This window comes from Chlorocebus sabaeus, chromosome 11, assembly GCF_047675955.1.
Source record: "Chlorocebus sabaeus isolate Y175 chromosome 11, mChlSab1.0.hap1, whole genome shotgun sequence".
Lineage (NCBI taxonomy): Eukaryota > Metazoa > Chordata > Mammalia > Primates > Cercopithecidae > Chlorocebus > Chlorocebus sabaeus.
The window spans coordinates 5,084,094-5,105,712 of record NC_132914.1 but is presented as its reverse complement, the minus strand read 5'-3'; the positions used below and the strand labels follow the sequence as shown (position 1 = coordinate 5,105,712).

At 47.7% G+C, this 21,619-nt stretch overlaps 1 protein-coding gene across 2 annotated transcripts in view; it reads right to left on the bottom strand.

The window, feature by feature from the left end:
• The window catches only part of KCNA6 (potassium voltage-gated channel subfamily A member 6), a 41,004-nt gene extending 22,458 nt beyond the window's left edge, over positions 1–18,546 (bottom strand). Inside the window, exon 1 of one of the 2 annotated variants that reach the window (XM_007967304.3) lies at positions 12,730–18,546. In XM_007967304.3, the coding sequence (XP_007965495.1) occupies positions 15,898–17,490 (1,593 nt within the window). In that variant the 5' untranslated portion in view covers positions 17,491–18,546 and the 3' untranslated portion in view covers positions 12,730–15,897. The remainder of the gene's footprint in view (positions 1–12,729) is intronic. The other variant, XM_007967305.3, reaches the window with a different exon arrangement.
• Between the last annotated feature and the right edge of the window lie 3,073 nt (positions 18,547–21,619).

The window sequence follows — 21,619 nt, the reverse complement described above, 5'->3', positions numbered from 1 at the left end:
ATGGAAGCAGCCAGCTTCTACTTTGTCTAAGGATTCCAGAGAGTGACACCAACCTTTCTTTCCTTTGTCCTTTCTTCCTCTAGTGTGGAGTCTGAGACCCAGGGAATACTGGTTCGCATCCCTGCTGGGCCGCACTCCCCTGCTTCTCCTTAATATAGAAACATCTTTTCTTGCCCAGCACTTTCCCCATCATAATGCCAAGGTGCTTGACACAGCCAAAACCGAGGAATGTTTATTTTGCAACGCCGAAATAAAGAAGGATCTGGAATCACTTAATAACTAGGATAGACTTCCTCTAAGAAAAATAGAAAGAAAGGAGGGAGGGAAGGAGGAGGGAAGGACAAGGGAGGGAGGGAGGGAGGGAGGGAGGGAGGGAAGGAAGGAAGGAAGGAAGGAAGGAAGGAAGGAAGGAAGGAAGGAAGGAAGGAAGGAAGGAAGGAAGGAAGGAAGGAAGGGGAGGGAGAGAGGGAGAAAAAGAAGGAAGGAAGGAAAAAAGGAGGAAGGAAGGAAGAGAGAGGGGAGGAGGGAGGGGAGGAGGGAGGAAAAAAGGGAGGGAAGGAAGGAAAGAGAGAGGTAGGAGGGAGGAAAGGAGGAAAGGAAGGAGGGAGGAAGGAATAGAGGCAGAAAGGAAGGAAAAGGAAGACGTTTATCATTCCTTGATAGCAGATAAAAATTATTGTATCTCATTCAAAACTTTGCTACAACCTGCTCAGTATATTTTTAAATGTAAGTTCAGATCTTTGTAAAATAATAGACTGGAGTATATGAGCTCTGAAATTCAGTGATTCTACATCAAGTTGAAAACCTAGTAATTCCAACTCTCTTTTTCAAAGATCACTCCAGTGGCAGAAGCCAAGCAATAAAGTCTGTCAAGTTTTCAGGGAGCCAGCTGCACATCTGATTAATACACTTAGGTATCCGCAGAATTTTCAAGCAGAAACCCAGTCGTCGAATCCAATGACCTCACTTTACAGTGAAGACTCTGGTGGGAGAACAATACTAATGGCTACCATTTGCTGAGGGCCAGGCAGGTGACATGCGTAGGGTCACACAGCAGGTTAGTGACAGACGCAGAATTGGATGCAATCCTCACCCACCCCACAGTCCACTTCTGACTTTTAGTGGCTTTAATACCAGAAACTTTTCCTCATGGCTCAAGATGTACAGAAGAGGAATCGGTACAAAGGCAACAACAGGACAAGAGCAATTACATCCTTTCTGCTTTTGCCTCTGAGCACAGAAGGGACACCACGGAAGAAGGAATTTCAGCCTGGGCCAGTGGGTGAGAAGCAGACAGCAAGCCTCAGGCCTTGCTGGATGAGAAGAGGGTCAGAGGTAAGAGCCCTCAGCAGCACCAAAACAACAAAACAAAATAAAACAAACAAACAAACAAAAACACCTAGCAGAAAACACCTTTCCAGGGGACTGAAATCCAAGCACCAGAGGAACCAGGTCCAACTGTGGTATGTCAGCACCAAAAATACTTAGGGAGAAAGGGCAAATGTCACACTTGAAAACAGTGTTTACGAAGATGGAAAAGAATACTGAGAAAACCCAGTTATATACAACTCACTGCTGGTATTTGCACCTTTCTCAGATTGTGAGGAAGATTTCATAAATAGGATAGTTAGTAAAGGTTATCATGAATGTTTTCATCAACAGGTTTTCGTTAGAAAAGTGATTGTAAAAAAAATCCATGTTACAGTTTTTGATTTGGTTAACAACGTGCATAGGAATTGGCTGTTACACTGTAAGGCATGCAGACGTCCTCATTCCCCTGGCAGAGTGCATCAGATCTGTGGACATTTCCTAGCAAGGTAGCCCTAAACCTAATAAGACCAACTCTTACTGTTATTTTCTCAAAGACTTCTATTTAAGAAGACTTATAAAGACTATAGGGAAGAGGATGTCTTTTATCACATTATTCAGAGCCTTATCAAAACATCATTTCTGTTTCTGCACAACTCACGAGGGGCGTGAAGAACTTTAAAAAGCTTGGTAAGAAGCCACAAAATGGTCCAACTCAAAAAACCTTTAATGGCTGAGGCTCCGTGCTCTCAAATCCATTGCAACAAGCTTCAGATCTCTTCAAGTTTTTCAAAATGTATTTGTTGGTTGAGTTTTGGGGGTATGTGAGCAGACATTACTATAAAAGGGGGAAGAAGAGTCTGTGGTAAAAAAATTTTTTAAAAACTAAAAAGTTGAAAAACACTGGGTTAAAGAAGTCAAATAGGTTTACTGCTGCACGACTTCTCAGAGCCTTTAATTTTATGTTCGTATGCATTGTACGTCTCCAAGAGGCAGCATTTCTGAAACATAATGCCTGGGGATTCTTTCTCCATGGAAAGTTGTGTAGGACTGATGTTCTGCAGATCACATTTGAGGAACTCTGGCATGAGTTATTCTAGGTAATACGGTCACTTGAGTATCTATGTCAGCAGAAGACAAAACAGGAGGAAGGAAATTTGAAGTGCAGCAGGAGATGTATAACTGAGAAATGAGGAAAACACCCTGACAAACGACGTGCTCAAACACAAGTAGCTTGAGGGAGTCTATATTATGGATTCTCTTTCTCTGGGCATTTTTCAGAATAAGCCTGGAATAATCTAGAAATTTTTCTAATGCACAGCAAGGCAATGAATTCCATGACTTTTAGAATTCTCTTCCTGCTCAATTCTTCCATGTCATCTGTCCTTATTCTCTACTGATATATGAAGTGAGTTCAGCTGACTGGCTTGCAAATTAAATACATCTCTGAAATGCTAAAGGTAAAGCCAATGCATCCTCTGTAAGTTGAGTCTGTTTTCCACTGATTTGTATTATCATTGCAAAGAAAAGTGTTGACCTCGCGCATCGGGGAGAAAGCATCCTACCCACACCCTTGTGCATTTCTTCCCGCTCATTCTCCCGCTGACGGCAGCCCACAGGTCAGCCAAGTGAATAGCTGAGTCATGCGAGCCTTCCACACTCAGTCCTTCAATCTCTCTGTGGATTCCCAAGTTTTCTGGAAGTTCTCGCTGATCTCAGGGTTCTCAATGGGTAAGTCACCTCATTGCTTACGTTCTTTCTTTAGGAATTTAACAAAATCCCTGGATATTCTCTGCTGCTGGCTTTTTTAGCAAGGAAACAGTTTCACTCTAAGAGGGTAGGAAGCCCCTTTACATGAGTCGCCTCTGTTATGACCAAGTGTTTGGTGATTGAAGAGCTGAATCATGGTCACTATTGGATCAGAAAGTCCAAATCTATGAAACAAAAGAAATATGTCTACTTAGGTAGACATATTTCCCAAAAGACTGATTTAGGAGAGCTGTGAGTGGCTTTAACTGTACCTAACGTTTGGATAAGAGGCCTTGCCTATGCCTCGGTACTCTGTCACAGTGGGCAAATAAGAAATAGACCATGAAATAATAACTTTTACTGAATGCTTACCACATGCCAGGCCTGTTAGCATTACCTGCTGTAATTCCACCGATTCACTGGCCACCATGTGGGATGTCTATTAATGGCCCAGTTTTACAGGGGAGAAAAGCAAGGCTCAGTGAGATTCTGAATTCTCCCTGGGTCACACAGGTAGACACCAGTGGGGAACAGCACTGGCAGTTGACTCCCTCAGGGTGGACAGATATCACCCTCTGCCTACACTGTTCACAGATAGACTAAGAGGCTCAGAACCATGTCCTCATGTCTCCTGTCCTGCCTCACCTGACACAGCTACAGGTGTGGGAAATGCAGTGTTGCCCACCTGCAAATGCATCACTTACAGTCTGCATGCAGCAAGAAAAGGAGAGATGATGATAGAGTTTCTTGGAATTCCCCATTTAATTTTATTTTATTATTTATGTATTTATTTATTTGAGACAGCGTCTCACTCTGTCGCCCAGGCTGGAGTGCAGTGGCACGATCTCAGCTCACTGCAACCTCCACCTCCCTGGTTCAAGCAATTTGCATGCCTCTACCTCCCAAGTAGCCGAGATTACAGAAATCCGCCACCACACCCGGCTAATTTTTGTATTTTTAGTAGAGATGGAGTTTCACCATGTTGGCCAGGCTCATCTCGAACTCCTGACATCAACCGATTCGCCTGCCTCGGCCTCCCAAAGTGCTGGGATTACAGGCATGAGCCGCTGCACCCAGCTGGAGTTCCCATTTTTGAACATATATTTTTAAAAATGTCTCCTAGTTCCTACAATGAAAATAAAAACGCTTTTTTCCCTTTCAAGTCTGATCAGCAGTCTTCATCATTTCCAATGCCACAGTATCCCTCTTCCTTCCGCTGAAGGAAGGAATCACGATTGCATGAAGTACATTATAAGCTAGTTTACATTCATTTTTCCACCGACTGCATGCTCTCTTTTAAGTGTAACCATATTGTGTGGATTTTTTAATGCGAAAGGGCCCACTTCTATTAAAAAGCGCCTCTGATAGGAAAATAATTGTATTATACACACACCACAACAACAACTTTTTGGAAATGCATCTGTTGGAAAAAGTGAAGCCTACAAGCATTCAAATGTAAGGCTCATGATGGATTTTATTTAACCCCAACCTGATTGAATATTTCCTGCCCTCCTGGAAAGGGCAAATATAAAGCTTAAAAAAAGGAAAACCTTTCTTATCTCCCTCTGAAGGAAATAATGTTAGACATGGTTCCAAATCTATGGTCATTTACCTTTTGACCAAAAAGCTTCAAAGACAGGAGATTCCACCTGAGAACTGAAACCAGCTGGAAATAACCCAGGAGAGGCAAGATCGAATCTGGGGATGGCCATGGGCCTCATGACATCGCAGAAGCAACCAGACAGATGCATAGCCCATGGGTGGGTGGCCAGTGGTTATCAGGAAAGCCACACAGTGCCACTCATGAATCCCCGCTCTGACGCCCACTCGGTCCTAGCCAGCGGGAGTGGAGTAGTGCTCCACAGTCTGAGATCACAGAAACAGGAGGCGGTTCTCTAATTGGACACATCTCCGAACGCGGAAGTTTGCCTGATTTCCCATTTTCATCACTTCGGTTGGGAGTTCTGAATCACATCACACATTCCCCTGCCTGCTTACCTGGACACAGAACATGGCATGCTCTTGTTACTCTCCAGCGCCTTCTTCTCTGTGCAGCCCCACACTTCCGTCTCTCACGGATAGCTGGAACCGGCTCCTCCCGGCAAGCAGCCTTCATTTCTGCTCTCATTTCTGTTTTTTCCAGCAAACTCACATATTCCCATCTCCATCTGACCTGCTACTTCTAAGTCAGATAATTGATTCTGAGCCACTAGATGAAGTCACACAGGAAGGCTCTGAGTATGGCCGCAAGCGCCTGTATCCCCAGGGGTTACCAGGTGACATAAGCCAGTTATCGTTTTCCCTAAACACGATACTCTTTCCATCTTTCTTTTTCTAAGCTTTGGTAGAAATGTACATAGAGAGAACTATCTCCCACCTACGAAAAAACATGGCTAGGGGCACAATTAAAACTGACAGACGGGCTGGGGGCGGTGGTTCACACCTGTAATCCCAACAGTTTGGGAGGCCAAGGCGGGTGGATCACTTCAGGTCAGGAGTTTGAGACCAGCCTGGCCAACATGGTGAAACCCACTCTCTACTAAAAATACAAAAAATTAGTCAGGCCTGGTGGCGGGCACTAATTCCAGCTACTCAGGAGACTGAGACAGGAGAATCACTTGAACCTGGGAGGTAGAGGTTGCAGTGAGCTGAGACCATGACATTGTACTCCAGCCTGGGAAACAAGAGCGAAACTCCATCTTAAAAAAAAAAAAAAATGACAGATGGCCCAGCCTCAGCAGCAGGGACTAAGAAGTGATGGGCACTGGGAAAAGAGGACCCACGTCCTTCTGCAGGGGGCCACTGTCCCTCAGCTTTTGCTGATGGGGGTGGAAAGCAAACGTGTGGGATCAACAAGCCCAGACCTTTGCTTTGAAGAGAAACCAAAAAGTCAGATGTGTGTGCGAAATATTCCAATAGCCCTTAATGTTGTGTCCCATGTGGCTCCCAAGCCACAAGTGACAACTGAGGACCTCTTACAAGGTAATCTGCCCAGTTTTAGGGTAGGTGCTCTGTGATTGCAATTTGGAATTGCTGGAGGCATGTAAAACCATAAACCAGGAGATTGCAGATACACAAAAAAGAAAAACAAAACCACACACACACACACACACACACACACTTCCAAGTGAGTAGAGGATCTGGTTGGGAGGGTGTGCCTGGCGCCTGAGTGTGCACACATACGCTCTCCCGGGTGAACGTGATCCTTCCCCTGAAGCACAGACCGCAGCCTTCTGCAGGGAACACAGCTATTTTCCCCACCATATCAGAACTTTTTTCTCTTTCCACCAATGCCAAATTGCCTTAAAGCAGCTGAGGAGTGCCTGGCTGATTTATGCCTCAACAACCAGGGCTTCTGGACACGTTCTTCCTTCTGACCCTGGTCCTGTGATTTGTGAAAGAGCTCTGTAACTGACAGCGACTTCTCTTTCTCTATCAGGGCAACAAAGTGCAGGGAAGAGTCTAGAAGCTGCTTTCTGCCTCCCAAGGCATCAGAAGTCAACGCTCCTGGGTAAGATGCTGACCTTCTGCATCCCCTCCTTCCTCTATAAAATACAGAAGACTCAGATAACCCCTTGCTTTCCTGATTTCCAATCTATGACAGTTTTATTCTGTCCAGTCACTAAATTAAACAGAAAAAAATAAAGCCTTAAGAGGTTAAAGAATCCCTTAATCAGTGAGATTAGAAGCCCAGAGCCTGTACATGAGCCTCTCTTTGTCCAGTGCTAAATACCTTTGGTCTGCACTAGTCCTCAGTCATTAGTACTTCCTTAAAAATCCAGAAGCTGGTCATCTGGTTCTGGGCTTCTGTAGCTACGACCACTGCCTCTGTGCCCTGAAAACTCAGGGGAGGGAAAGATAAAACTAAACATCACTTAATTCCATTTTCAATGGACAGCTCTGCTAGGGAGTTTGGTTGGACAGAAAATGAATAGTTATTTTTAAGTGTGTGTGTGTGTTGTGTGTGTGTTTTTAGATAATTTCTTATAGTTCCATTTCCCATGGGAAAATATGCTGGAGTTGGAGTCAGAAAATTTGGGTCCCAAGCACAGCTCTGCCCCTAATTTCCTGTGTGATCTTGGGCAAATTATTTCACTTCTCTGCATCAGTCTCCTTCTTTGTAAAGTGGCATTGACTGTCCCCTCCATCTGGGACCCTCAGCACCACCCTCTGCAATGCTCCGGGGCTTGAGGGAAGGGTTAAGTGAGAATTCTCATTCTAGTTTGGCTGGAAACAAACTTTGTTAAAATATATACATATTACCAGTATATCCATCCTATTCTTCCAAGATATATTCAGATTATATTTCTGTATATTAAATCACATCGTAAGTGCAATTATTTAAAGAAATTCTGCTGTGAATCCTCTAGGCAAAGAGCCTTCTGGTAAAAATAGCTAGCTATCCTGAGTCTATTTTTTATGTCATATTTCATTTAAATGTTTGTTTCAGAGAACAAAACTGCAGTCAGCAGGGACCCTGCCTTTCTCTGACATGCAGGTAGTTTCGGCGCCACTCTCAGGTGGGTGTTTGGTGTCTCCGAGGGTCCCTCTGCTGATTGGCAGTGGGAAGAGCCATGCTTTGCTAAGAGTTTATTTCCTGCTAAACTCTGTAACTGGCTGTCTCTTCTGAATCTCACAGCAACTGTGTAAGGCAAGTGATGTTAGCTTCCTTATTTTGCAGATGACGAAACTGAAGCTTGGAGAGGTTAAATGAGGTACAGCTAATAAACAGTGATTCAGACCAATTCTCCAACTCCAAAGGCAGGCAAGCCAGCATGCTCAGAATCCTCAAACATGAGGGCAGCCACGTCGACTTGCCCTGGGATGGGACCTTTGTAAGAAGTCGTAGTGGCTATGGCAGTGAGATGAGGGTGAAGACAGCAATCTGGCCCACGCCGAGACCCCTAACAAGAGACGTCATAAATGCTCTTTAGGCGGAGTGAAGGCCAGTGGAGACCCACAAGGGCAGGGGAGTTGGATTATTCCAACTCCAGGGCCTCCTGTCTCCTCCACTTTAATGGAGGACCAGGAAAGCAGAAACACATTCACGGGAGATTAAGGGGTACCCCCACCTGCAAAGGGGGCCGTGAAGGTGACTGGGGAACAGAATGCATGCTGAGGATGAGGACCAGGACAGTGGAAGTTTGAAAGCCACTGGAACAGTGTAGGAAAATTCTGGGCCCGGGTCTGGTTTGTGGGTTCTGTCCCTCCTGCTAACTATAAGACCCTGCATTCATCCCAAGGAAGAAGGCATGAGCAGGTGTGTGAGGAAAACTCGAATGGAGTGTCAACCACTGAGAATGTTAAAATGGAAGAGGGAGATCAGTGGCGGTACTGAGGAAGGGTTCCATAGAAAGATGTTCCACGTATATACGCTACACACATATAGAATATAGAGCACCACGTGTGTGTGTATATATGTGGGTATATGTATAAGCGTGTATATATGAGTCTGTGCATACATGTGTGTATATATGTGTTTGTGTGTGCATATATGTGTGTATACATGTGCATGTGTATATTTATGTTTGTGTATATATATGTGTGTGTATATGTGGGTTTGTGTGCGTATATATGTGTGTATATATGTGGATGTATGTATATATATTTATGTGTGTATATGCATGTGTGTGTGTGTGTGCACACTCAGAGACCCATAGGAAACAAAAGCACAGGACACCTGCTGCTGTTCCATCAGAGACAAGCTGGCATGTAAACAGAAGTCTACATACACATTTAGGAGCTATGGCTTCATTCTCTCTTCTTGCCCAATAACAGTTAGACCCTCACTGCATTCCATTCGGTTCCATGTCCCCTGAAGAGTATTAAACACACATTACTGTGTGCCTTTAAGTACATCACAACCCCTCTGAGCTTCAATTTTCTTACCTGCCAAAGAAAAAAACAAAGCCTAGCCTACCACCTCATTCCATTGCTATAGGATAATAACAGCTGACATTGTACATTTAAACACTGTACATATATTAATTATTTTAATCTTTGAAACAACCCTATCAGATTGGTACGATTATTAGCCTCCATTTGACAGAAAAGGAAACTGAGGCCACAGAACTGTTCCATAACTTGCCCAATGTCACCCAGCAAAGGAGGAATTTGAGCTGCGACGATCTGGTTCCAGCAACTATGCTCTTAACCCCTTTGTTCAATAGCACGATGTCTGAAAGCACTGAACGTGTTTGGAAATGTTCCGTAAATGAATGGCGCCATTCTTATTCTTGCTAGGACTGTTCCCACTGGGAATGATGCAACGCAGGGTCAGGATTCCCTGGGTGAGGATAAATCCTGCAGCCTCAGATCTGCAGCCCCGCTAGCCAGGTACCACACTTCCAGTGGTAAGTCCCCCCCGCCCCTCCCAGCTGCAGGACTGTCTTCCTATGTTCTTTTTCAAAGCAGTGTCTCTGCTGCCAAGAGCAGGTTTGTCTGTCTCCTGGAGACAGCGGTTGTCAAGCCCTGAGAGAACAGCAAGCATGTCAAAAATAGCAGCGCCAGCAGACTGCGTGGCTGCAATTTCCTTTTGAAATGTCGGCTTTGCTCTCACCAAAGAGCCAGGGTCTGTCTGCGCTCCTTGCAGCCTACAGCAGAAGCTGCTTAAGATTCCAAAATGTTTTCTAGGAGGAGGTAAAGTGTATCTGCTGAGGCTCGTGACCGAGGAATGAGGAACTCTCTTTAGAGTAACAATGATGAGGTTGGAGTTGGGTTTAAAAAAAAATTGTAATAAATCCCAGCAGGGCTAGTCCCCAAACAGGTCAAGTGATAGCCAAGGTAGGACCAGTGTGAATGATACTTCCTGTAGGGTAGGAACTTTTCCTCTTTTGTTCTGAAAACTAGGGAGTCACACTCCTGTTGTTACTGGGCACCTTCAAACACAGCCGCCGCTTTGATAACCCTTCAAAGGCGGCGGCTGATAGGTTTCCACTCCCCCTTTAGGGTACCAGGTGAAGCCAGAGGATGAGGACCAAAAAGACCAAGAGGCAGGGTGAACTACTTTCTCAAGTTCAGAGCAAAGGGACGTGAAAAACATGACCATCTCCAACCACACAGAGACCTCGAGCCCAGCACAGAAGTGGTTCATCAGGAGACCGGGCAAGATGAGAGGCTAACAGCCCATCTGTCTTCCTTCCCCACGGCCTGCGTCTGGGAAGATCCCTCTCCCTGCCAACTGCCAAGCTCCAGACCTTATTCTGCCATGAGCTCTCTATGCAACCCGAGGCAAAATACGAAGTGAGATGGAGAGAGGAACTCCTACCACCTAGTAAACGGATTTCTTTTCCTCCCCCTAAGTGACCGTGACAAGGTAGGATTGGAGTACACTTTCCTTCCCATTTCCTTCCCACAGCAATAACACACAGTCAAACCCATGTGAGCTAGGATGGCAGCTCCAGCTAGATTGTCCCGGAAGGACCACACTCTCTGGGAATCTATCTTGGAATGGATGTCGAGTTGCAGGCAGATAGAAATTCTGCCGCAAGCAAGGGCTCAGCCAGTGGAGAGGAGAAACGACAAGCCGCAGGACTGGCTGGTGCATCTGAGGAAAGCACCACGGGAAGGGAAGGGAGGGTCCGGTGCGCATAAGGTGAAGAAGGCCAAGAGGAGATCAGAGTCTGGGAGAGAATCACTGAAAGGTTCAGTAAGACAAATGAAGGCCGTTACCGCCCACTTCTTTTGTTTACCCAAAGCACCAAAGACTGCTGGGACCTCATCATAGGGCTGTTAAGCATCAATAACAACTGTAGGGGGAGCGTGGGGAGGGGGTTAGGAAAAATGAAACCTTTATGTACCCACAAAAAAAAATTTCAAAAAATTCAAAAATAAAATAATAACCATAGTAGATGCATCAATAAAACCTTGGGCCCTATGCAATCTCTTAAGGAATTCTGAGTTTACAGCTGTAGGGATTTGGTGGGGTTTTTGGTTTGTAGGAACTTTTCTTGTAGTTTTTTTCTTTTTGCCAGCAAACTGTAAGTTCCTTGGGCAAGCTCAAGGCCATAGTCCTATATAATGAATAATGTTCAACATATATATCATAGCTCAATGCATGCTAATTATGCCCTGCACTTACCCAAAAAACTGGCATGACACATCTTTAGAGGAAAAAAGAAAAAAGCATGTAACTCTCGTAACAATTTGATGTCAAAACAAAGCGCGCGCGTGCGCGCGCACGCGCGCGCACACACACACACACACACACACCAGTTCGTGATATTGTGCATGAATAGCAAGGATAAACTGCGTGTAAGCTCTGAAGTGTCCCCATGTGGCAGAAGAAAAAAAAACTGTCGTTCTATTCTAGATATTGTCTGGTCCATTTTTAGACACGCCAAACTTCTAGATTTATAGGACCAAACCGTTCTTCCAGCCCAGATGGAAAACTCCCAGATTATTAGACTCATTGCTTTCTTTTTTTCACAATTCAATGATTTGGGGGTGTAATTTTTAGAGTTCTATGATTATTACCACAAGCCTGTTTGAGAGCATTTCTATTACCCCCAAAAGTTATCTGGGACCAATTGTAATAGCATAACCTTCCACCCCCTGGGGACCCCTCAGGTTGTCCTGATGTCCTGCTGCAGGTGGGACTTAGCCCATGCTCTGAGACTTCTAGCAAGGAGTCCGTCAATTCTCCTTGCGGACTGCCTGGTGAATCTTAATCCTCCTTGTCAGGATTCCCTGCACCTTGTACCACTGAGATTTATGTCCTTTCCTTTTGTTCTGCCTTCAGTACCCGAGAGAGACAGCCAGATACTAACAAAACCTTCAAGTGAATTAAGGACAGTGCTAAGGTCATCCCCGATGTAAGGCTTTTTCCAGGCTAACTCCAACCTTATGCCTGCCTCCTAAGCCCTCTTCTGTCTGTTTATTTGACATTTCTACTGTTCCTCTGTCTTTGACCTCTCTGCCAGCCTCCTAAGCTTGGAGACCCTGAGGTGGTCCAGGGCTACTCAGCAGAGGATTCATCTGAGACTTCTCAGGGTCATTCTCTCCCCCCAGCCTGCCTTCTCTCCTTTATGCTTGCAGGTTCAGGAAATTTCTGGGAGACCTTTTTCTGAGCCCACGGCAGTCTCATCTTGCTTGGTAGGTTCAGGACTTGCCCCCGCAGAGGTAAGCATGGTAGGAAAGAATGGCAGAGTGAGAAATCAGGAAAGAGTGGAATACTCCTGCTGCAGACAGACCTTAGCAAGCACAGCTGTCCTACATTTCAATGTGCAACCTCGCCGTCAACACTCTAGGTGCTCCCAGTCACTGAAAAGGTGGAGAGAGGGAGAAAGATAGGCAGGAAGACACACATAGAAGGAAGAAGACGGTAAAACAACAGAGGGGGGAAAACCAGAAGGAGGAAAACTAGAGAAAGGAGAAAAAGGCAGAGACAGTAAGAATGAAAAGAAGGAAAGGGGAAAATGCACAGAAAAAGGGAGCATTTTTTAAAGGGGCCAGCAGCATCCAGGGGACAGAAACAGAGAAAAAGAAAACTGAAGTCAATTGAGTCAAAGAAAAATACACAGAAAAAGCGAGATAGCCCCTGAGGGAAGGAGAATGAAACCCTTGCATCTCTCCAGATGCACGCTTCCCCACCTTCTCTCTCTCTCCCCACCCCGTTCTAATTTTGCCTGCAGGACTGAGCCAAAAACAAAATTCCCCTCCAGTAGAACCTACCTCACCTGCAAAGACGGTGAGCTGTCCCTCCTTGCTCCGTGGGGACGAATATCCCGCATCTCAGGCTGAGGCTGGCAGTTCCAGGAAGTCCTCTGGGAGCTCCTTCCAGCTTGAGTCAGGTGTAGTGATGGCTTGGACCCTTCCTGTGAATCACCACCCCAGCTGTCCAGGCAACACACAGTGCATATTCTCTTGGTGCTCAGGGCACAAAATCCAAATACAGAGACTTAAGGTCAGAGAGGGATCACTTGACAAAATTCTTCCCAGAAACTTGGTCGAGCTACAGCCTCTCTGTTTTTCTTCGATGTCTTAAGAAGAAAGGTCTTTGAGATTCCTCCCAGGAGCTAGATAGACTGTTTCCTGGGGAGGAAGAAGTTGCAATTCTCCGCCTCTCGTGGAGCTGGGAAGAGCCTGCCTCTGCGGAGACGGGAACTCCATGATCCCTAAGACTGTGATCTCACCTGGTGAGGCCCAGCCTGGCTGCCACTCCAAGGAGAAGTTGTCCCCTCTAAGGGCTCCCCTCGACAGCTTGAAAAAATTAACACTGACGTTGGTTTAACTGGTTGCTTAACATTCAAATTTCTGAAGAATCAGGAGTAAGATGAGGCAGCTGCAATGACTGGGTGGGGAAACTAGGAAGAAAAGTCCAGACGGGAAGCTTTGAGGCCCTGCTTCCTCCACATTTTCCAAAAGTCCCACATCCCTGTCCTGGCACTCCCAGCCCCTAAGCCACTATGTGGGAGGTGCTCCCATTTGAGAAGCTGGGAAGATGTAGTCCCTTGGTCTCCCTTGATGCCCAAAGCAGAAGATAGAGAGAACAGTCTGGAAGGTTGCTACGGCAACCAGAGTCCCTGGTGAGCTGGGCTCTCCACAAACCCTTTCAAGCGTGCTCTGACTTGAAAAGGAAATGTTTTCTCAGGGATGGTGATGAGAGTGATTACATACACATATACAGAGATACATGCATACATGTCCCAACTTTTACCCTCGGCTGGGAGCTTCCCTTCTGCCTCTGGAATGGGCTTTTCTCTTCTTTCCCCAAATAGCCAGCAGTAATGGGAGAGATTTGGAAAACTAGCACTTTCTGACCTCAGAGCAGGTTTGTGCATCATAAACATCTCTATCTTCTACTGTGTTTCAGGTTTGGAGAAGCCAAGCTCCTAGTCAAGGTGACCTCCAGCCAAGGAAGGATCCCCCTGAACATATCTAAAGAGAACCCTCCTTTCTGAAGGGTAAGAAGAAAGGTTGAGGGGCTCAGTCCAAGAGGCCAAGGAGGGATTTCAGGAGCCAATGGTCCATAATGGCCTATTCTTAGGCTTTGGATCCAAGGCAGGAACTCTGGGGGAAGGCCTTGCCTATGGGGGTAAGGAGAGAGCTAAAAATCAAATCCATGACTAAGATTCACACATTTGCATAGCAGTGTCCCCAGCTTCCCAGACATCCCCCATGAGGTAGGGAGGGGAAGACAGTAATGTTCCCATTTAATGGGTGGGTAAACTGAGGCACAAAGAGGGACTGTGGACCCAAGTTACCCTGTAAAGTTATGGCAAGATCGAGATTTAGATCTGGCAGTCACAGAAGCAACACTGCCTCTCAAGCAAACCCTCGTAAGGCTGTCCTCTCGTAAGCTGCTCTTCGAGAAAATAATGCTTTTAAAAAATTACCATCAAAGAGTCTGAAAGCATAGATATAAAATTAAAAACATGTTAACAGTCCTTTCAGTTTCAGAACTGCACCCAAAAGAACTCAGAACAGTACATCACAGTTTATCAAAGGCAAAACACAAATGGCAACGTTACTGAGAGAGAAAAGAGGGTAGGTGGGCCAGTGGATAGATGGCAGTGGTCTCACAATGGAAGAAAATGGCTTAGATCAAGTGGGAACGCCACCACGTCACCTTACCAGTGAGAGCAGACCAAATGCAGCTCCGAGGGGCAGAGCAGGCAAGTGTTTGCTTGACTCAGCAAAAAAACCTCTTAGAGTGAGGCTGTTGGCAAAAGAATAACACTTGCTCCTTATTCTAAACCACATATTTCATGCCCATAAAATGGGAAGAAACCCATGCTGCCATCCAATGTGTGCTTTTACCTGTCTAGGGCTTTAAGCTGGAGTTTGCTTGAGGAAGCCTTCAACAGCAATCCTAAATCAAATTCCCAGGAAGCAAGGTAGAGGGCTAGAGAAAATTTGGGGGAAATGAGGGAGAAAAGGCTGCCATCTGCAACAGGATTCCTCTGCCCCTTTGAGAAAACAGCATCTGTTTAAGTGGCACCTTGCTTCAGACTGTGGTCAAGCCAGTTGCTTGACTCTATTCAGACATCCATCCTGGTTCTGTGGCTCCCTTTCTCCAGTTCTTCTGCTCAGGAAGGCACTTGCACAAAAAGAGTATTTGGCTCTGAGAAGGAACCTTCCTGGAAGCTAGAGAGTCAGGGGATCAGAGTGGGGAGGACTAAATGTCGACCAAATACCAGTGCCTCTTGTGCTGCGCCACACTTTGAAAAATCCATGGCCCCTTTGGTCCTGGACTAACCCCCGTGTCCTCCAAGTGGTAAAGTTTGATTGTATTTTCTCTAATTCCAGCCAAGTTTAGAAATGAATAACCTATTTTGAGGCTGTGCAAATGAAGACTCTACCAAGGGTCATCTGCAGGATGACCAGCAGGTGTTACAGGGCACCGGAATAACAGCAAGTTGAGTACTGCTTCTGTCCTCCAGCTTCTTCCGGTTATCAAGCGGCCTGAAGCTAGGAAGCGCACATGACCCAAAGCAAAGAACACTAAGGAGGGAGCGAAGACTTAGGTATGGCTGGTTTCCATCCTGTTGACATTGCTGCTCCTAGAGATATTGTAAGTCCCAGACATGAAAAATCAGTCTTGAGGGAAGGTCAGACATAAATGTATATCTCATCCATATGACAGAAGATGGGCATGATTGGGTGGCACCGCTGGAATTTTAAAAATGTCACTTGGATGGATTCACCTTGAATGCTTAAGCAACAAGGGATTAAGCAACAAGGTTGATAGTCCAGGTATTTGGTCCTGGATGCCAGGTAGTGGGTGAAGGGGAGAGAGTCAAGAAGTCAACTGAAGCTAGAGTGAGTAGTGAAAATGAGAAGGAAGCCTAAGAGACTGTTAGCTCAGTGCTCCCCTCCTGCAGGCCCTGCCTTCATTGGTCAGACCTCCGTGAGCATTCTTTTCTCTGCATAGGCCCGATGTGGTGTAGGAAGGTAGCTGGGTCTCCGTTCCCGGTTAGCCTCGGGGAAGTCAGGCTTGCCAAGTCCGTTGTCAGTTGCCTTCAGGTCCGGCGCAGGCTGCCCACAAGTGACGTGGGTATACTGGCCTTGCTCCTCCTGCTCCGTCTCCCGGTGGTAGAAGTAGTTGAAGTTGGAGACAATGACGGGCACAGGCAGGGCAATGGTGAGGACCCCAGCGATGGCACACAGCGAGCCCACGATCTTGCCCCCCACAGTCATGGGGTACATGTCCCCGTAACCTACCGTGGTCATTGTAACCACTGCCCACCAGAAGGCATCCGGGATGCTGGGAAAGAGCGAATCGTCATCGTCAGCCTCTGCGAAGTAGACAGCACTGGAGAAGAGGATGACCCCGATGAACAGGAAGAAGATGAGCAGCCCCAGCTCCCTCATGGAGGCCTGCAAGGTCTTGCCCAGGATCTGCAGCCCCTTGGAGTGGCGGGAGAGCTTGAAGATGCGGAACACCCGGACCAGGCGGATGACTCTGAGGATGGCCAGGGACATGGCCTGCTGCCCATTCTGGCTGCCTCCTCCACTGGCTGGCTGCTGCTCCTGCTGCTGCACCAGCTCTGTGCCCAGGGTGATGAAGTAGGGGAAGATAGCCACCAAGTCAATGATGTTCATGATGTTCCGGAAGAAGGCCGGCTTGCTGGGGCAGGCGGAGAAGCGCACCAAGAGCTCAAAAGTGAACCAGACAATGCACAGAGTCTCCACCAGAAAGAAAGGGTCTGTAAAGAAGGAGCCCCCCAGAGTACTGAGTGAGGATGAGCCCCCGGTCCCCATTTCCCCAGGGGTGATGCCATGATGAAATGTGTAGGAATCGTCTTCATCCTCCTCTTCCTCCTGACTCCCCCTGGAAACTGAGGAGACTCGACTCACACCACCACCATTGCTTCCACCTCGACCATCTACACGAAACTGGGGTAAGGTCTCCAGACAAAAGATGACTATGGAGATGAGAATGACCAACACGGAGACGATGGCGATACCCCTGGCGGGCCCAGAGCTCTCTGGGTACTCGAAGAGCAGCCACACCTGGCGCTGGAAGGGCTGGGAGGGCAGCGGCTTCTCGTCCTCGCCACCTTCGGGCAGGCAGCCCTCGTCCTCCCGGAAGGCCGCCAGGGCCTCGTCCCCCAGCTGGTAGAAGCGGATCTCCTCCAGGAAAATGTCCAGGGGCACGTTGACCGGCCTCCGCAGGCGGCCCCCAGACTGGTAGTAGTAGAGGATGGCGTCGAAGCTGGGCCGGTTGCGGTCGAAGAAGTACTCGTTCCTCAGGGGGTCGAAGAAGCGGACTCGGCGGCCGGGGTCTCCGAGCAGCGTGTCCGGAAACAGCGACAGGGTGCGCAATTGTGTCTCAAAGCGCAGCCCGGAGATATTGATCACCAGCCGCTCGCTACTACAGCAGCCCCCGCCCCCGCCGGCCTCCGGGAAGTCTCCCGCATCCTGTTGCTCCCCCTCCGGCCCACGGACCTCCCCCGGCGCCGCCAGTGTAAGGGATTTCTCCGATCTCATGCCCCCTCGGAGGTGCGCTCCCCGCCACTAGGACGGCGCCCACGATACAACCTCTGGAGCGCGGCACCCGCTCCCCGGCTCCCGGCTGCGCCCTCTTTAGGGTGGGGCTCGTGCTCCTCCCGGTTCGCGGTCTGACCTGGCAGTTGGGTCCGTGAGCCCTAAAGCCCTGGTCCCTGCAAGGCTGGGTCTGGGGAGGTGACCTGGGCGCTGGGGATTTGGTTCTGCGCTTCCCGTTACCCGCGCCCCGGTGCTAGAGCTTACTGGGATGCCCGGAACCGCACACGGGCGCGTGTGAAACTGGCTGCCCGAAAAGACGCGTGGCTTCGCCCCCAGCGGTGCCTGAGACCCGGCTCCCGGACGCAGGGGTCCGCCCTCCAGCCGGGCTGGCTCTTCCCAGTTCCCACTGCGCTCCTGCAGCCGCTCCGGACCCCCGGCTGCCGCTGGTACCGAAGCGCCTGATGCGCCTCCCTCCGGCTCGGCAGACTCCTGGCGGGGCTCGGCCTCCGCCCTGCGTCCACCGCGGGGCTGGGTCCGGCCAAGGTCGCGGTTCCGGCCGCCACAGCCGCCACCTCCTCCCTAGGAGCCGCGCCGCAGGCCTCGCAGAGGGCCTTGGGCTGCCCCGGCGCCCGAGCGCGGGGACCCACCTCCCCACGGCTCAAGGCTTCGCTGCCGCCGCCGCAGCTGCAGCGGCTCGGCTCTCCGCTCTGCCCTTCCTTCCCAACACACACTCTCCAAGTGACGTGGCAGGCCCCGCCTGCTGCCCCCTCCCACCCCACTCCCACATCACACCCCTCGCCCAGCCAGGGGTTGCCGCGAGCCAGGGCGCCATGGAAATAGACGCACACTTGCCTCACCAGTAAGCTTTCCCGCGCTCTCCTGGCACGCCTCTCGCTTTCACACGTTCACATTCGCGCCCCCCTCCACAAGCGCCGGCACCCTCATACCACACCCCCTCCACCCGCGCAATCGGCGTTTCTCATTTCGGTTTACCGAGTTGACCTGCGCAGTGTATTTCATCAATAAGAAGACACACCCCACCCCACCACACAATACGGAGCACTGTGCACCCACTCATCCAGAAATCTAAAGAAAACCATTAAATCATACATTCTTCTGTCTTTAGGAAGACCCGTTTGCCAACCTCTCCAATATCTACAGGGAAAAAAAAAAAAAATAGAGAAAGTATTTTTGAGATGCCTTGAGAGCTTCCAATTTAAATTCCAATATAATTCTCCCTCTACCTTTGCAAGCCTGGGAGGGTGAGGCTGCAACTTTCCTAGAATTGCAAAGGGATGGTAGTGAAAGGGTGGCAAGTGGATCAATGCCTTTCCCATCACAAGTTTTCCAGGGGAGTCCTGAGAGCCTGAGGCAGCAACCCCAGTGAGGAAGGACCCGGAAGATGGAAGCACCTCAGAGATACCTCAGCCCAGGAAACACTGCGTCCTGGGGATGTTTTGCTCCTAGCCACCCCAGAGGATGCATCTGGAATTTCTGCTTATTGGGTAGCCAAAAAAGGGGAGAAGAGGGTGAATGGAAAAGGGGTATGTAAGAGTGATGACTGAAAAACTAATAGCTACGTTTACTGGGCATTGAATATGTGCCAGTCACATTCTAGGTGCTTTCCCAGAAAGATGTCGTCTGCTCGTAAGCCATGTTACAACGAAGCCCCTTTGGCAGTATTTGAGTAGGACAAAGTTTGTTGTTAGGGACCAGTTGACTCTCCCTAACTCTCTAGTAAGAAGGGGATAAGAATGGTTTTCCATCCATTTCTGTCTGTCTTCGTCAGACCAGACAAGTTGGGGTCTGGTAGAGGAAGACTCAACTGATCGTTTCAGACTGACACTTCCAGGTAGGGTTGACATTTGCTTCTCTGTGCCTCGGTTTCCTCTTTTCTGGCTGGTTGTAGCCAAAATGAATTGGCTAACAACTACAAAGTGTTTTTGTGTAGCTTCCCGTGCATATTAGATGATTAGTACACATTCATTGAGTTTAATGATGAGAATGACACATAAAGGTGCTCTGAAAGCACAGGTTGCATCTGAGAGTTCTTTGTGTTGCACGGAGTATCTTAAAACCACAGTGGTTCTCAGCAGCATTCACTCTCAGAGGGCTGGAGGAAGGAGAGAACCAAGGCTTCTAGATGTGTCGGGAAGGGGTCAGGTGTTGAGTGGGTAAGAAAGATGCTAGCCTTTGAATTCACTGCATACTCATTCTCCAGTCTTGCTCCTCACCAGTTGAGCCAGGCAACAGCCTCTGCTTCCTTTCTGTGCTTGCACAGCTGATTTCTGGCACCAACGCCCTGTGGGCTTTTTTGATCCCCCAGGATAGAAATCAAAAGAGATCACAGCATACGGGAGCAAAGAGAAAGATTTTTATGAAAGCTTATGGACATAAGGGACCAAACAGCAAGAAAGGAAGTGGGTTGCTCTCCAAAGTCAAGGCACAGGTTCCCTTGGCGGGGGTCTGCAGTAAGGGGAAGTCAGGGCATATAGAGATGAGCTTTTTCTGGCACATGTGTGGTGGTTTAAGATGCTGCTTCACACAACATATGTCTCATTGGCACCTTAAATCTCCACCTGCGGGCATGATTTTTAGTACTAAAATAAGGAAAAGTTCACAATGAGGTGAAAGTTAAGCCTAGCTAGGCATACAGGACCTCGGGAAGGTCCCTGGTTCTCTACAGCAAGGGATTAATTAATTTGTGGTTAATAGCTTCTTGGGCTTTTGATGTTGACTGGCTTGGAGTTACAGTTTGAGTAAGGGACTTTTGTTCTTTTTTCTCCAAACCACATCACAACAGGAAAACAGCCAGCTTGCCCATCTCATGCTTGCCTATCTCATTTCCACTCCCTTCTCTCACCTTGCTTGTCTCAGTGAAGGGAGAGAAAGCAAGTACACGGAGTCATCCGGCAGAGTTTTCTCACTGACAGGCTATGTAATTAAGCCATTTAGACTCCACGCAAAAGTTGCTGTGTTTCAAAACCGTTTTGAAAGAAAAGAAAAGGAAACCAACAACACATACAATACAAAAGATACTCTTCACCCTCATCCAGTTATCTGTCATTATTTTCTGAGTCGTAAATTGACTAACCCATGTTTTTTTTGTTTTTGTTTTCAAATTTATAATGAATGATTCCTTTGCAGGTTTTTTTCCATCATTGCCATTTTTATTCATGAGACTGTCAACTAGGTCAGTAATTCTTCAAAACCAATCCTGGCAAAGCCTGGGAAGGAACCTTCATTCTGCAAAAGTGTACACACCCTGAGAAGGTGTTGAGAAACTCCATTGGAGTGCCCCTTGGGTTAAGCCTGGCTGGGCTGCCTGCCACCCTGCAGGCAGAGTTGATGTTCCGTGATTACCTTCCATCAAGCATGAGGTTGTGTCCCAAGAGGGGTTTCACTGTGCCCGGGGAGGTTCCCCTGAGAAGGAAAAGCCATTGGCAAATGCATGAATCAGAGTTCTGTTTTTAGTTCTTTTGTGAAATAGACTCATTTCTTAGCTTAAGAAAAACCCTATGCCTAGATCATTCCCCCCAAGCGTGTGTTAAGGATGAGTACAATCACACCTTCAGAAGTGCCAGCTCCCAGGTGAAGGAAGACACAACTCCATCCATAGATGCTGCCAAGCGGCTTCCCATGTCAGGAAATTTTTCCCCAGCATTCACCAAGCACCAATTTCATGCCAGCACAGATGGTGTTGTTATTTTTTGTTGTTGTATCCAGATTCAGATGTTTGCCATGGTCATAGCGATCATTCATTTATTTAAAAAGTATTTACTGAGCAGCTACTGGGTGCCAGCATGGTGCCAGGTTCTGAGGACTTAGCAGTGATCTACACAAAATATCTGCTTTGATAAGCATACATTTTCACATAATAAATAAATTACATTATAGACAGAAAATTTTAACAGTAAACAATAAGGAAGATATTTCCATACTGCAGTAAATGCCTTGAGGAGGATAAATGGGATGCTATGTCAGAAATGAACTTGGGGACTCGACTTTGCAAGGGTAGCTGGAAAAGTTCCCTCTGAAGAGGTAATATTTCAACTGACAATCCAAAGAGGAGAATGGAGCCTGGCACGGTGGCTCACGCCTGTAATCCCAGCACTTTGGAAGGCTGAGGCAG